General features: G+C 32.9%; 1 protein-coding gene across 2 annotated transcripts; it reads right to left on the bottom strand.

Annotated features, from left to right (window-relative positions):
* Nucleotides 1-1,086: 1,086 nt before the first annotated feature.
* On the bottom strand, nt 1,087-8,362 carry LOC120078564 (2-carboxy-1,4-naphthoquinone phytyltransferase, chloroplastic). 2 transcript variants are annotated; one of them, XM_039032841.1, is made up of 11 exons: nt 8,113-8,362; nt 7,768-8,014; nt 6,757-6,860; nt 4,166-4,237; nt 3,907-4,045; nt 2,877-2,983; nt 2,705-2,804; nt 2,535-2,573; nt 2,338-2,448; nt 2,176-2,241; nt 1,087-1,647 (listed from the first exon to the last, which is right to left on the bottom strand). In XM_039032841.1, the coding sequence occupies exons 1-11, from the start codon at nt 8,205-8,207 to the stop codon at nt 1,531-1,533; spliced, it is 1,197 nt and encodes a 398-aa protein (XP_038888769.1). In that variant the 5' UTR covers nt 8,208-8,362; the 3' UTR covers nt 1,087-1,530. The 2 variants fall into 2 exon arrangements, with proteins under 2 accessions (XP_038888769.1, XP_038888770.1); XM_039032842.1 differs by having other exon boundaries at nt 7,768-7,951; nt 8,113-8,361.
* Nucleotides 8,363-17,659: the final 9,297 nt, after the last annotated feature.

The raw sequence follows: 17,659 nt of genomic DNA, 5'->3' as shown, positions 1-17,659 counted from the left end.
AGTCTATTATATAATAAAAATTAACACTTAATTTTGAAAAGATTTTTTATAATAGAGACTAAATTGTTACAAATTTTAATTAGCATATTTTTCATGTAACCCTCAAGACACTCTATTTCTAGGGTCTAAAGTCTTATATTTTATTGTGAGAACCATATATTGGTAAGTCTTACCATACTAGAGTTCAACTAGCAGGCTACTTGAAGTGGTTAATTCAAATCAACCAGATTAATCATGCAATTCAACAAGAAAAATGACACTAGTAAAAATAAGAAACAAATTGTTAATACACTATCACATTACAACATGCTAAGTGCATCCACATACTCGAATCCTATAAAAATTGCTCGAAATAGATGAAATATGAGAATTCTACATTAAAAGATCAACCATGAATACAACATGTCAAGAGTGAAATATAAATAACAAAGAATACAAAAACATTGAGTTAAATAACTTTAACTTTCATTTTTTGAACCCATTTTAATAAAAAGAACTCGAAAAAAATGGGAAAAATGGAAAAAAATGGAAAAGAAGTGTTTTCAAATTATAAGACTTTTATTTATAAAACAAATAATAACACAACTTTCACAAAGAAATAAAATTCGATTATTTGGATTGAAAGAAATATACGAGTTGAATGAAGCTAAAAATGAAAAAAAATCGATAATAAGTAATCGAATGATCCAAGACCTCATCCTTATAGGGTGGTGAACATTATATTTGTTGGAAATGCGACTAAAGTCTTGTGTTGACTAAATAAAGAGAAGATCAAGAATGTATAAGTGAGGACAATTATCTTCCTTGATACAAGACCTTTTGAGTGAAATAAAAAACAAAATTACGAAGACTTATGCCATAAAGTGAAGCAAATGTGTCAAATTTACAAACCTAGTAAAGTTTGAGGTAGTGAATTTGATAGAACGACCAATATGATACAATCTAGGCTTCACAAAGCCTCGAAGGGAAGACCTGACAGTTGGCAAAGAGTTCTCTTGAAATTAGAATATTGTCAAATTTTCACATAGTGTACTTCTTTTCTGGTGGGGTCGTAATTTTCTCCAATTTTGGAATTTTTCACGTTAATTTCTCAAAGTATTTTCTATTATTTCTATGGTAGAGTAGCGTGTGAGATGTTTCCCAACATTATTTTAACCGGTGATTTCACAATATTGAATAAAGCTAACTTTTCTTTTAATTATTGTTGCTTACAAGTAAAAACTACATGTTATATATATAAAATCAGAAAAGCTCTCAGCTTACTCTAAATAGACCCCCTTCTGAAGAGCTTTGCAAGCCAAGAAATGTGCCCCTGTGCTCTAGCACGAGCAGTTCTTGATCGTATATTCGCATCATTCTTTCATCAAAAGCTCAACCTTCAATGGATCAGATTCGACAAGCAGCAATAAGATCACTAACACGAGCTGTTCTGGGGCGTCCCTCGGAATGTGATATGCCGTGCAAATAAGAAGACACTGTGACGATCTCGAAAGTAGCTCAAGACATTGTTAGTTACGACTGAACGCAAGCTTAAAACGAAGTAATAGAGATCAATCTAGCTACAACCAATCCAGCAGCCAATGCAACTCCAAATATGGCATGTAACCTCACGCAGAAATACTTGGCCATGAAAATTTTCTGTTTATCCTGTAAATTTGAAGGGGGGAAAAATCAGTAATTTAGTTCAATATAACAATAAAAAATGACAGTGTATTTCTACTAATTTCACATTTTTATATAACCATCTTCATGATGTTGTTAGCACTTCCATTTGGTAACACACTGTACCACTACACTATTAAGAAAAAAAGAGAAGTTTTCTTTGGTTTAGTAGCAAGAATACCTATTGACTTAACCATTTAGTTGTTGACTGTAAGATCTGAAAAGTAACATCATGTTTGATAATTATTTGGTTTTTTGTTTCTAAAAACTAACTTATAAGTTTCTATGTTTTGTTACTCACCTTCTACTTGTGTTTTCAAAACTTAACTACTTGTGTTTTCAAAAACCAAGTTTCGAAAACAAAAAGCTTGATTTTGTAGAATTTGACTAGTAATCAAGTGTTTTTTTAAGATAGGTGAAAGAGAAATTGGGAGGAAACAAGCATACATTTCAAAAACAAAACACTAAAAACAAAATCGTTATCAAACAGGGCCTAAATTGTTAGCGAATCACCTTGTGGTTTTCTTCAACAAAGCTAACTACCAGCTTGCCCACTGGAATAGTAAGACCACAAAAGAACTACAATGAAACAAAAGAAAAAAAAAAAAAAAAAATGAAAGATTAGTAAACTTTACAGTTTAGAAAAGAAGCCTTTTGTTTTAAGAATGGACTTACAATGCAAGTAAATGGAAGACTCTTGCTTAAACCTAAAGCAAACAGAAGCACATAGAGCATAATTACTGCAACCTTCACCACCTTGGAACCTCTTTCTGTGCCAAGCCTTACCTGCATGATATTAACACAGGCACATGTAAAACTAAAGTGTAACCACCTAATATTTTTGAAAAACTGAAGCTGCGTGAATACATTACCAAAGGAGACATTTTTCCTACAGCTCCGTCTCCCTCAACCTATGCACAATAATGTCGGTGTCGGTTAAATGACCTCTAAAATAAACCAACAGAAGAATTAAGAATATGCATGTTTGGTTTTTTTTCATTTTTTTTCTTTTCTTTTTTCTTTCTCTTGAGGGGACAAGTACCTGATGAAAATGGCTGCAGAAGAGAATTAGAGTTGTTGTCATTCCCACGAGGATAGAAGCAGAAAGAATTGTATTGGATATGGGAAGATATCTCATCTCCCTGTGGACCAGACAGTCAATATGCAAAACTAGACAAAACAACTACAAATCCTAACCAAACAATTGAAATAACCTGGCGTTACTCTGTAATAAGTAAAACGCTGTTGTAGCAAATGGGCCAAAGGCGGCAAAGCACAAGGGCTCCCCCAATCCTTGGTAGCTTAACCGGAACGGTGGACACTGCAACAGAGACAATTCTCAGTAGATTGAAAATATGAATTGGTTGTTATTCTCCTAAATCTGGTCTCACATTATTGTAACATAGACGTTATGCTCATTTAATTCTAGTTAACTGTACTAGATTTTTCCTTCATGATCGAATATGAAAAAGACCTTTTGATTCTCTCCTCAATTCTTCCTCTGACTTTAAAAACCACATAGTGGTTGATATCAAAACTGGGCTTTGAATGCTAAGCCTTGACAAGATTTAGACTATTCTCTATCTTAAAATAGTTCCAAGTTCTCTATGCCATCAAGTACACACATAAAAATATAGCATTTTTTGGATTGTGGAAGCCGTCCAGAAATATTGAGCTCCCCATTTTTACTATCTAACAAAACCAAACTTTTAGTTAAACCTTTTCAGCTAAAATGGTTTTCATATTTTGTATATTTCAAATAAACCCTTTTCTTTGTTGTAAACATTTCACTACTATTGATCACCCGCACCAGGGTGCTTGTTTGTAACTTTGTTTTCCTTCACCCTTCTCAGCCTTTGCTCTTCGTTCTTCTTAATAGAAGTTTAGTTTCTTATAAAATCTCCTCACTTTCAGTATTTTGGAAGATATAGGTGCTCCTACATTTAGGTTTAGTCGACAATTTACTTGTCTTTTATCATGTCTTAGTTTGGATCTAGTTTCCATTTGTACCTGAAATTTGCACATAAAAATAACTCAAAATTCAAAACAATCTATTTATTGCCTTTAGGTAGTAGAGTGTACAACTTAGGTTTCAGTTTCAACAGGTAGCGTATCGTAAAACAGCAGGTGAAAAGGAAACAAAATTTTGGTTTACAAGGCAATGGGAGCTAGAGGACCTTATACAATACAAATATGATGCCATTGTAATAAAGTCTTGTGCAGAGGGTTAAATTCAGATGTTACCTGATATATGTAGCCACAAACAATTGAAAAGGCTAGAAATAATATTGAACGCAGGTTCCCGGCCTCCAAAGATGCCCATGTCAACCCCAGGAAGCCAAGAGCAAGAAAAGTGTAGGCAGCAACAAGTGTTCCTGTGGGGCTTATTGCACCATAAATTTAACACAAACAAGAAGTCAACAAATTCTGTACAATAGAAGAAAATGAAACAAGATTATGAAATTCGAAGGGGCCTTAGAAGAGAGAGTGGTGTGAACTTTACCTGCCAACAAGTTTTACAACTGACTCCTTTTTGTTCTTATCAGCTCCTGTACTGAAGTCATAAGCATCATTGCTGCAAATGGATCATTTAATTTATTAGTTTGAAATGGGGAAAGAGCTTCATAGTTCCTTGCTTTGTCCAAAACTTTATGATACAAAGAAATGAGAAAGCAAAGCCTTCCATGAATCGTGATGTTGAGAACAAATCATTCATGTGACGATAGGCATGTTCTACGACTAAAAATACTTTCCTCAAAATGGTATAGAGCTCTGGAAGCAGGGCAAAGCTGGGAAATTAGGGAGCAAAACTTTACAATCCAACAGTTTTTATATGCAATCTTTCAATTCTAAATAATAAAGAGGGCAAATTAGAGTGTGAGTTTTAAAATCCTAACCTTTTTTTTCTAGTAATTATTTTTTTTGATAGGGCAAATTAGAGGATTTGTCCCTCCCTTTGTTCTTGGCTCTGCCTCTGCAGATGGTTTGCAGTTCAAACATGCACTCACGACCTTTACTGAAAGTTACTAAAACTTCCAATCAGACATGTTATATTGTGACTTTTGAGCATGATGAATACTGACATAAATCGAGGAACTTTCATTGTCATGCCTCAAGGTCCAATCACAAGATCAAAGAAAATTCAGCAAGTTCTGTTGCTTCATGTTCAGTTCAAGCATGGGTGAGACATTGAGCTCGAACTTAAAAGGGAGATGTTGGATCTTTTCACTACAAGTTTTATGCTAGTAAATCTCAAGATAAATTTACAATCACTGCTCTCAAAGATTCATTCAACTCAATTCAAGAAAGACCAACATAAAGTGGAGTCAAGTCTCCTCTTTCAAATTCAAGCAAACACATTAAGTCTTATTAAGAAAAAGAGTCAAAATGGGTCCAAACCTTTAAGGAGGTGTTTGATAAATGGGTATGAGTTATTGGGTTGGGTGGGTATTTATTACCCATGTTTGTTAAGTCATAAAGAAAACCTATGGGTTATTAAAACTCCCTTTTTTACCCAATCAAAACTCCTCTTTTTTACCTCCTCAAAACTAACCCTAAAAATCAATATATTTTCATTTCTTTCTCTCTTCCCTCATCTTTGCCGTTTAGATCCAGATTCTTTTTTTTTTTTTTTTTTTTATCGTCAAACCTTTGGATTCTATTTTCATTTCTTTCTCTCTTCTCTCATCTCTGCCATTTGGATCCCCAAATATACCATCCATATTATATAAAAATAAACTGTATGATATGTGAAATAATAAAGTTAAGTTAGCAAGATTCAATATATATACATACAATATACCAATTAGTAATTGGGATAATTACCTTCAATATATATACATACATTCAATATATATACATACAATATACAATATACCAATTAATTGAGCAGCAATATGAAATATATTTTGTTGATATGTTTTACCGATTGAAGAGAATTAGAATTATTATAGTTTTTGAAAAGAATATATGAAAAAGAATATATTATATTCTACAAATTGAGAAAAAAATTGAAATTGTCCAGTTTATGTCATAAATGATTTGAGAAAATACGTGTATATTTGAAAATTAATCAACAATAGCAAAGCATAAAACTAAAAAATAAAATAATGAAATAAAAAAACAAACAGAAAAAATAGAACTAATCTCATTCACAAAAAAACTGCATCAGATCCTCCAACTCAACTAAACTCTGCCCAACAAACACAGACAATAATTACCAACTCAACTCAACTTTACAAACAAACACAAACAATTTAACTTCCCAAATAATTTAATTCTCCAGATAATAATTACCAACTCAACTTAACTCAACTCTCTACTTTTATCACATACCAAACACACCCTAAATTGTGTATCATGGACAATTATTGCTTTCCATTTTCCTAGTCTTTTCATTTCATGTAAGTTATGTCTTTTCATTTCCACGTCTTTTCCTTTTTGTAATTTATGAGTATTTTCATTTGGTTGAGACTTGTCATATGCCTTGATAGGATGGCTACATATAGCCTTGAAATTCCTTCTTGTAAACACATCAAGTGATATATAAAGGTTTGCTTCTTTAAGCATTGCTAGCCAAGTGCTATTATTTTCCTTCGCAACCTTGTTTTAGGCTTACATATTGTGAAGATTCAAAGAAGTCCTAGCGAACTTTCTTGTGGAGCAATTTATATCTCATAAAAGAAACTGGTTTCCTTGTCAGCTAATCTCATGATAATCAACCACAAAGTAAATACATTTAACTTATTTCCTTGGGTCGTCCCGACTTGCTAGCAGAGTTTTAGCATCTTGAGATCTAAGGATTGACATCAAACAACCTAAATGTTCTTAGATCCACTACAATAAGGCTGCACAACAGATACATAAATGGAAACTCGAAAGAAGTTTTTTTTCCCCTCCAAAATTTGAATTTCTATACCAAGCAATAAGGCTATAGGAAAGGTTATCAAAGTTAACACTTCCAGGAACACAATTTATATTGTTTCCCAGTAGAGTTAACCAAGGAACTATTGTACATGCAACCATTAAGCTGTCAAAGTTCTAGGTTGAGTGTGAACACGACAGATATCATCTGTATGAGAAATACTGCTTCACCTTAAATTAAGCCAACTGATGATAAGAACAGAGGAAGCCAGGATTACAACAAAAAGCCGAGTGGAAAAGTTCCCAGACTGAAAATAAGCAGCTGCACTGCCTACCTGTTTGTAATGAAAGATAAAGTATGAGTATATAGGATCCACATTCAACCAGAATAAGCATCTTTGTGCAGTTAGTTTACATTTCTAAGAGATGGCTGATTTAATACCTCAGAAATTGAACAACACATGATCAAAGCTCAACTAATTGGTAAGAGAAAGTAAAATAACAGTGCACTAATATAAGAATTATCTTGTAAACAAACAGAACCACAAAAAGGAAATACAAAAAAACATTGTTCAAACAAAAACCAGATTCTTTTTTATTAAATTACCATTTTAGTCCCTCCCTCCCCATGGTTTTAAAGATTCAATTTAGTGCTTATGGTTTAGTTACACCTTCCAAAATCTTCTTGTTGTTACTAGATCATAACAATTTTCTTACATAACATGCCATATCTCTTTATCACGCCAACTTATCGTCTATTTACCACTACAAAACAGAGCTGGTAACCAATCAATAAATTTAACCAAATCAAGGTACTGAATAGGAACTTTCAAAACCATGGAAACTAAGGCCATGTTTACCAATCCGTAATGAAATTTGGTATTAACTGTAATGAGACTTCAATGATAAATCAAACGTAATGTCCCTGAATCACAAATGTAATTGGATTGCTTTTGATCACGTTTACTTAAAATTATGAATTTATCACATTTATTATTACTGTTACCATTTGACCCTAAGCGGTAACGGTAACGTAACAATAAATGACCACAAACCATAGGGACTGAAAAAATGATAATTTAACAAAGGCTCTACACTCCTTTTTCACCATAAGGCACAAAAAGCAAGCTCAAGAGCAATCAAGTTTCTAATAACTTATGTGAAGTGAAACACTATATTTCTCAAAAGGAACCAATAAAACGATCACACAGCTAGTTGCCTTACAATGTAATGGATACTTACCATTAAAGGAACCAAAGCAACAGAGTAAATTGGTAACTTAATTGCCCTCCAAATCAGAGTCCCCATGGCAACATCCTCTTCTCCAGTCTCTTGGGGCCTCGAATCAAACTCTGTCGCTTTACATTTCGATAACAAACCTCTAAAATGAACTTTTCTGCACAATCCCAATTGCCTTCTACGACTCCTGCAGGCAAATTTGCGAGCATCAGTTGACAAACTCGATGAACTTAAACGACCCAGATGAGAGCTGTGATAGTAGAAGAGTCAAGAAGAGAAATGGGTGTTAAATGATAAGGTTTTGAAGAGTGAGGAAGAAGATATAGTTGCCATTTGTAGTGTACTTGCCTTGGAGTGATGGGGGTGCGGCAGAGATAGTCGTCTAGCTTATTCTTTAGACCGCCGTGATGGGTGGGTAGGCAGAGTATGGAGGCCATTGGCATCTCATTACGGAAGTTGAAACAGCAGAGTAAATCTGCTTGCGGGAGCAGCTCCTTTCGTCGCGGCAGGTGCGTTGGTAGAGATGAGATTCATCGGAGAGGAGGATAGGATTAACTAAAGTGGGAAAGATTCTAGTTGTCTTATCTTCTTCAACTACTTTTAGTAGCGGTGTAGAAGTTATACTTGTGAGTGAGCTGTTCGCAAGAATAGTTTGGTTTAAATTGTATTTTAGTTCATATACTTTAAATCTTGTTTTGTTTTTGTTTTAAATTTAAAAGAAAACGTTCGATTATAATTTTTAAATCTTTAAAAAGTACTTACTTTAATCTATATTATAAAAATTATATCAACTCTTCATAAAAAATATGTATTTGAGTAAGATGGATAAAAAAATTTGAACTAAAAATGTCTTTTACATTCTCCCATTTTGCCATCTTCAAAATTGAAACCTTAGATTTTTAGCGTAACTAACTTATTGGTGGCCTAGTCATTCAAAAATACAAGTAATCCTCACCATTTTGTAAAAAGTTAACAAAAATCTTAATATAATGGACCAAAATAAGCACTTTTTTAAAGTTTAAGAGACTAAAACAAACATTTTAAAAGTCCATGACTAAAATAAAACAATATTGAAGACTAAAATAAACATTTTTTAAAGTTTAGGAACCAAAATAGAATATTATTCAAAATTCAGAGACCAAAATAAGATTTAAACCTAATATTTAAGAGTATCCATTTACATTATCTCCAACATTTTTTTGGTAATTTTTTGTTTTACTTATAATTGAATTAATTAAATTTTTAAGGTTTAAATACTAATTTGGTCCTGGAAAAATTAAAAGAATATTGTCATTTTAGAAACTATTTAGAAAAATATTGTTGTTTTCAAACTATTTGTAAAAATATTGTTGTTTTTTTTTAAAAAAAAATAAGTCGAGGGTTGAAAATTCGACCTAGATAGGTCGAATTTTGAACCCTCAACCTTCCTTTCATTTGTACATCGAACTTTGAACCCTTGATCTTGCCCTTCCTAACATTATTATTGAGTCTGTTTAATTATCATTCCGGAGACCTTCCTCTATCAAAAGATCATATTTCTAAATTTTCATAGGTCCCCCTGGAATTCCTTCCAAAGCTTGTTGAATAATTTTTACAGATTCTGTCATCTCAGCAAGTCTGACTATATAACGAGCTAATGAATCTCCTTCTTTTTGCCGCTGAACTTCCCAATCAAATTCGAGAGCGAGATTATGAGAGAGGGCGAAATTTTGAGAGAGCGAGAGTTTGAGAGAGCGAGAGCGAGAGCGAGAATACCGTACAAATTTTCCTTTTTTTTCTTTTTTAATTATTACGCATTCCAACTTTTTCTTTCTTTCTTCCTTTCTTTTTTTTTTTTTTTTTTTAATTTTCCATTTATAAAAACAATTTCTAAAAAATATTTATTATTTTAATTTAAACTTAAAAGAATAAATTAAAAAAATAATAACTTCATAAAATAAAAAATGTAAATTAAATATCTCATTTATATAAAAATAATTTACAAAATCATGTGTCCACAAGGGTGGACGTCGTCAATTTCGAAGCTGCTTGTCATTCGTCGATTCGAACGAGGTTTGCTCGGTGTTCTTGCTTGATGATTGCTTCTTATGTTTCTGGTACCGTCTGCAGGCGATGTCATAATAGTAAGATGAGTTTAATGAATGGTTCAAGTTATTTTGCACTATCATATGTGAGAGTTCATCCGCACCTAATGATGCAGAACGCGACACAGTATATCAAAACTGGCCAATAGCAACGTGTAAGCCTTAGTAGCCTCTGAGTCATAACTGCTCGCGACTGATAAGATCCAAATGCTGATATCATCATCATCGGACTAACATAATCAGTTTGATTCTGCGTCTGGCATCATAGGGGGAAACCTCTCTTCCACATTATGTGCAACCTCATCAAACTCATCCTCTTCCCGAACAGGAACCTGGTTCGAATCATCACAACCTCAATGGAGTCTACGTTGTTCGATCTCTGTGATTATAAAACATTAGACAATATTTAAAATAATTTAAATTAAAATAATTAGATAAATATTCATTCATTTACCAGACGACCCACAGCTGCTCCTGAACGAGTCGACGTAGCGCCTTGTGATAATTATATACCAAATGAATATATTCTGGAGTGACATCTGTGTCAAACTTGTCAAGAGAAAATCCCCACTGCAATAAACACTTTGCACGATAAGTGCCAACGCACTACAAAAATGTGCAATTTTTTTCGACCAAATCTCCCAGTTCCCCTTTAAGTCAATATCATGCAGTACAGGTTCAGTATTACAAAGGCGATGAGACATCCTGCTGAAACCGAATTTATCTCATCAACCCTGTCAGGAAGATGCACCCAATGGTGAAAACATAGAGAAGACTCATCATCCACCATATGTTTTGATCATTTGTACAAAAATTAAACAAAGTATGCATAAAATTTTGTACGGCTCCCAATATAACCTAAAACACAAATATTATATTAAGAGAATATTAAAGACAAAATACAATAAAAATGTGAATAAAAATCAATTAGGTTTAGTGTAATGTACCTGTTCAGGTTGAAGCAGATTAACATGTAATCTAATACTGGTTGGCTGTCTGGTCACACAAAATTTGTCTCTCCACCTAAATTTTTAAAATTGATAATTTAGAATTAAATTAACTAGATCAGTGATATGAAATTAAATTGAATTAAAACAACATACCGAGAACCGTAGGGTCGTCCAACTAATTGAGCGTCATTAAAACATGATGTACTGTGGAGCCATTGTTGGAAATCGCTCCCAAGCCCATAGTTGCAAAAGTATGAGATGCCTAGCTATCTCTCGAATCTCAGGTCTTCGTTGCTTTGCATAGTTGTCTATAGCAAGCCATGCCAAAGTATGCTCCACCCCACGAATACCGTCCCGCATCATGGAGGTTAGCTAACAGTGGCAGGAACATCAAGTGAACAAAATGACTTGATTTATCTGAAAACAGACTTCCACCCATCATTTGTAGTATATAGCTCACGCATATCTTATAACGGTTTCCTCGTCTACATCATCTGTGAGCTCATGAAATTGTGTTCCTAACCATATTAAACTTAACCTCAATCTTTTAATCTTGTCGGCAAGTGGGGTCGCACCAAGGTACAATTGACAAACTTCTAACCAGTCATCGTACATCACTCCGTGACCGGCTCACCGTCAACAGGTAACCCCAACAACACTTCTATGTCTTGTAGAGTGATAGTGCACTCTCCAACAGACATATGGAATGTATGCGTCTCGGGCCTCCATCCTCGACCAAGGTTGTGATCAAATGCTAGTCCAACTGAATAAATCCTAATCTAACAACCCCATAGAATCCAGATGTGCGCAGTAGCGGTAGTATTCGAGGGTGGAGTGAGATAGTGCGCTGGAGAACTGCCTCTTGACGTCTGCAAGATATTTCTCTAATAGTACGATCTCGCCATACAACATATGATTGATGAATGGACTGGTCATATAAAACATCGGGATCAACAGGTCCTGGGTTTAAAGCCATGATCTGAAAAAAATATATATATATTAAAATTGACTATAATTGAATAGTAGAGAAAAGTGTGAGGGTAAAGAATAATGTAAAACTTTATTGATTACAATAAAAAAAAATTGAATATACAATAGATTATTATAAAAAAAATTGAATATACAATAAATTATAATAAAAAAATTGAATATACACTAAAATGAATATATAATAATAAAATTATTTATTTTTCTATCCCTAACTATCTGGAGCTCATCTTAGTAACGAAGGACACTTCCTTCAATTATGTCCTAACTAGTTACAAAATCCACATCGTTATCGAGTGGCTGGTTCTATCCAATCCATCTCGTTGTGATAACGTGAGCTTTTCGGTCTACCAGATTTTCTCAAGAACAATGGATCAGGATGTAAGACGGGCATATTAGGGTGCGTGATCCAGTAATCTTCATGCAGTACAGGTTAAAATTGAGGAGAGTAACATTCAACATACGTTGAAAATTTGTAGTAGTCCTCAATAAAATCTTCGTAGTTCATGTTAAAATGTGAGCAAACGGCCATAAAATGCGAGCATGGAATGCCGAATACTTGCCACTTGTTACATGAACAGTACCACTCGGACTTGTTTAGCCTCAATATTTGAACGTTTCCTCCTTTGGTATTGAGACTATGACGTCCGGTCTTCACATGAAACATACCTTCATACCGATCGTATGATTGTACTTCATGTTTACTAGATTGTGCAACCCATTTATTTATTTTGTCGTGTGCATACTTGGATTTTACTCCACTTAGTATTAATAAAATATGTTTGAAATAAATTATTAATAATAATATATATATATATATATATATATAAAATAATATTACCGGGTGTATTTATCTTGACGCTCCCAATGCATCCCTTATTTCTTTCTTTTCTTTTCTCGAAATAGTTCACGCATTTGAAGAATGTTATCTGAGAAAGAGCATTTATACGTATATTTGAGCTCCTTTAAGGACTCCATTTATGCACTCTGAATAGATTTTGTCATCATCCACCCATATCTGAAATCCTCCATCATGTGCTTGAGTCCATTGCTCTAAACTAATGTTGCCAAAAAAACTCAGACAGCTCCGATTTATTCCTTTGATCTCTTCAATTGCTTTGTTGAACTTTTGAATTTGAAACTGACACCCGGTACGATAAACATAATTTTTCAATGAATTAAATTTATACTTTTTATTGAAGTTGTTGACGATATATCGTAAGTAGAAACGATAGTAACATTTCGGTCCTGCTAACCATTTGCTGGGTTGTTCACTGCTGCAATTATACCAGCATGTCGATCTGAAATTAAACACACCTCTTCGTGTGTTGCAATTTCTCTTAGGTGTTTCAGGAACCATCCCCATGAGTCTGTGGACTCTTCATCAACAACGGCAAACACAAATGGAAGTAGATGGCCGTTCGAGTCAACTGATGTAGCAATCAACAGTTTTCCTCTATATTTGCCGTACAAGTGTATACCATTTATCTAAATGAACGGCCAACATTTATTAAAAGCTTCTATACAAGGACTAAATGCCCAAAATACAGAAGTTAGGATAACATGGCCTTCAGTAAGCGTTTCTTTAACTTTCCACTCTACTCGTGTTTCAGGATTGGTTTACTTAACCATATATAACCACCTGGGCAACAATTTGTAAGACTCATCCCAATCACCGAACACTTTAGCCAACGCTTTACTTTTTCCTTCCCATACTCTATGGTAAGGAACATGATATCCAAACTTTGATTTGATGTCGGACTGTAGTTGTGCCACACTGATAGATGGTTTTTCTCTTACGGTGTCATAGAACTCCAGTGTAATCATTGATGAATCCAATTGCACATGACTTTGAATTAGTTATGAATAAAAACATATATGTTGCTCATCATACTTAGTGATCTCGAACAAGCCATGCGATTTTTTCTTTATTGCATGAAGTCTCCACTTGCAACCTTCCTCCCACTTCTTACACCGAATTGTCCAAATCATCGGTGTAGATTCAACAACCTCGTATGGTGCGTGACACTTTATTGCAAAACATTTGACCGCGTGTTGTAGCATTTCCTTGTCTTGACAAATCATTTCTTTATACAATTGCATATTGTCAACATCCACAGGAGCTACAATTAGGTCATGTTCTCGATTGCTATCCAATACATTCATATCCAAATCATTGAATGTATCTGAAAGCATCTCATGTTCACGACCATCGAAATCCAACTCTTCAAATTCGTCATCCGTTTCTGTTCTAAAGTCTCTGTACAGGTTGTTAGCCGCCATATCTTCATTATCACATGGTGATGCAACTAACTCCGGATCAGGATCAATACATTGAGTTGGATCTTCAAACTGGTTAAATGATGTATCAGGATCCACCCCTATCATATTTACATTTACATAGAAATGCACTACATTTGGCACTGACATTGCTATTGAGAACATCAAGTTCATAGTTTGTGCATTCGAAATAGGGAATGTCATATATCTTATTGATCCTGATGGTTCTAGATTGGGATGTCTATATATTATTTCTATCTGATTTTCTCCCATATCTACACTAAGTAACATCCCAACCATTTGAATAAATTGTTTAAATACAATTCCACTGTTCACATTTATGGTAAAACTCCCACTTGATGATTGGTCATACTCAACTCCATCAATACCATCAATCATATTACCATTTGTAAACAACAAAAATCCCAAGCATTTACCTGCCATTTTCTTTAAAAAAAAAAAAAAAAAAGACAAACATCAATTTTGTATTATACTTTTTATAAGAAGTATATTAAAAAATATTAATTTTTTTAGTTTATAAAAATAAACTGTTTAAGTTTTATGAACATAAACTTTTTAAACATAACAATAAATTAAATTTTTTATAACTATTTTTAAACATAGCAATAAATTAAACTTTTAATAACTATTTTTAAAAATAACAACAAATTAAACTTTTCAAATTAAAATGAGGTAAATTTTTTAAAACTATTTTTTCAAATTTAATACAAAATAAAAAATTGAATTAAATTAAACTTTTTCAAACGAGTTTAAACTATATTTTCAAAGTTAATACTAGAAAATATCAACTTATCACAATAAACATAACAACAATAATTTTCATATGAATAAACTAAAATTTTCAAACTATATTAAACTTTTGAAACTATACTAAACTTGTTAACTAAATTACAATAATTTTGTATTAAACTATAAATATCAACTTCTTAAACATAACAATAAACTAAACATTTAACAACTATAAACATCAAATTAATACTAAAGAATCAAATATCATATGAATAAACTAAAATTTTCACACTATATTAAACTTTTGAAACTATACTAAACTTGTTAACTATCACAATAATTTTGTATTAAACTATAAATATCAACTTCTTAAACATAACAATAAACTAAACATTTTAACACTATAAACATCAAAGTTGATATAAATAAACAAAATATCATAAGAATAAACTAAACTTTTCAAATATCATAAGTTCAACTCACAGATTCGACGGTAGTTCTCTTTTTTCCTTCAAGTGACAACGTTCACCCTTTTTTCCTGTTATTTGTTATCTGACAACAATTACAAAAAATTAAAAAAAAAAAACTAGAATCTATAAAAAAAAAACAATAATATAAGAACAAAAATAAAATTTATAATTATTCTTAAAAAATAAAAATTTAGTAGAGTAACGAACCAGTATAGTTGTGTGAGAATCATTTGTATTAAACGAAATACAAGAAGAGAAATGGAAATGGAAATGGGAGCAGAGGAAGATGATTTCGAAGGCTTATTTTCGAAGGCAGTGAGGGGGCAGTGAGCTATGAAAGGGCAGTGAGCAAATCAAGGGGAGAGGAGTGAGCAAAATCAAGGGCACGTCTTCAAAAATTATCGAGGGAGTGATTAAGGAAAAATGAAGAGAGTGGTGGTTTAAAAGAATGTAGGTCGAGCGTTGAACACTCGACCCACGGGTTTAGGGTAGTTGAAAAGGCATTAAGGTTATAGCAGAGGAGCATGAATGCGTCAATGAATGCATGGAATCGGAGCAGGGGAATCGGATAACGTCAATGCATGCAGGGAATCGTGTAGGGGAATCGGAGCAGAGGCAGCTTGGTGATATATATGCATTTTTTCAGACTTATGGAAAGTAAATAAAGTGAAGACGATTTCCATATGGTAGACCACGTCAGCTGACTGGTTGACTGTTTAATCCATGTGGCAGACTCAACCTCGCTCTCGCTCACAATCTCACTCTCGCTCACAATATCGCTCTCTCAATCTCGCTCTCTCCTACAATCTCGCTCTCTCAATCTCACTCTCTTCTACAATCTCGCTTCAATCTTGCTCTCTCCTACAATCTCGCTCTCTCAATCTCGTTCTCTTCTACAATCTCGCTTTCAATCTCGCTCTCTCCTACAATCTCGCTTTCAATCTCGCTCTCTCCTACAATTTCGCTCTCTCTTACAATCTGCTTCACCCACTTATCTTCCTTGTCAAGGGTTGAAGTTTCGACTTATGTATGCCAGAACTTCAACCTTCGACAACCTAATATACAAAATTAGCGAGATTCCCTTCGAGAGCGAGATCCTCATCATAAAATTAGCAAGATTTCCTTTTTCTTGCCGAGGGTTGAAGTTTCGACTTATGTATGTTGAAACTTCAACCCTCGACAACCCTAATTTACGTATTGTTTCCAAGTTTTTCTTTATTTGTCGAGTTCTCAACGTTCAACCTCTACATTAATCAAATTCTCAACCCTCGACTTCTAGCCTCGAAATCCCCAAACAACAGTATTTCTCTAATAAGTTTCAAAACAACAATATTTCTCTAATAAGTTTTGAAAACAACAATATTAATATTAAAGGCCCATTTGGTCCCTATATTTTTAAAATGTTCATTTTAGTCCATGTACTTTCAAAATATTCATTTTGGTCCTTGAACTTTCAAAGAGTGACAATTTTGATCCCTTAAAAATGAAGGAAAATTGAAAATGAAGGGATATAAATATTTACTTTTTAAAAGTACAATAACCGAAATGAACATTTTGAAAGTATAAGGATCAAAATGAACTAAAGTTAAAAGTATAAGGACCAAAATGAATATCTTAAAAATATAGGGCCAAAATGAACTAAAACGAAAAGTATAGAGGACCAAAGTAGTAGTTAAACCAAATTTTAAACGTTTATAAATAAATCGATTTAAATTCTTATATGCAATTTCATTTGAAAAGTGTATGCTCATTTAAAAATTAATGATGGATGATTTTATAAGGTAATTATAATGAAATTGTCTAAATTGATTAAAATATAAAAATTCTAGGAATTTAATTGATATATTTACAAAAGTTTAGGGTTTAAATTTATATAATTATTAATTCAGGATTTTAATTAATACAACTTCAAAGTTTAGGGATATAAATTGATATTGACCATTTTCTACTATTTTTTAAAGTTTAGCTTGAAAACTAAGAGTCTTTTTGGTAAAAAAATCTGAAAACAAAAATTTGAAAATATTGGATTCAGTGAAAAAAAGAGTTGTCTTTCTTGTTGTCAAATATGTGTTTGGTAGCAGATTCAAAAACTGGATTTAAATGTAAACAATTTTTTAAAATGTGTTTGATATTATATTTATAAATTAAAAAGGGACAATTGCAAATATAACAATTGGGTTCAAAGTATTAGCAGATATAACATAATGTAAAAAAAAATTACAAATATGACAAAATTTAGTTAGTCTTCATATTATTGGTAGGAGTCTATCAGTAGTAAACCATATCATTGGTTTCTATCAGTAATAGACTATATCGCTGATAAAAGTCTATCAACGATAAAAATTTATTGCATATAGACCTATATTTGCAATCT

The sequence above is a fragment of the Benincasa hispida genome, chromosome 5, assembly GCF_009727055.1.
Source record: "Benincasa hispida cultivar B227 chromosome 5, ASM972705v1, whole genome shotgun sequence".
Taxonomy (NCBI): Eukaryota; Viridiplantae; Streptophyta; class Magnoliopsida; order Cucurbitales; family Cucurbitaceae; genus Benincasa; species Benincasa hispida.
This window is presented reverse-complemented; position numbering and strand designations above follow the sequence as displayed.

Excerpts from the sequence above, each read along its gene's own strand:
- LOC120078564 (XM_039032841.1), bottom strand. The coding sequence starts at position 8,207 with ATGCCAATGGCCTCCATACTCTGCCTACCCACCCATCACGGCGGTCTA. Across the intron at positions 2,449-2,534 it reads TAGGAAAAATGTCTCCTTTG|GTAAGGCTTGGCACAGAAAG; the intron begins GTAATGTATTCA and ends AATATCATGCAG. Across the intron at positions 1,648-2,175 it reads TTGTTGAAGAAAACCACAAG|GATAAACAGAAAATTTTCAT; the intron begins GTGATTCGCTAA and ends TCAAATTTACAG.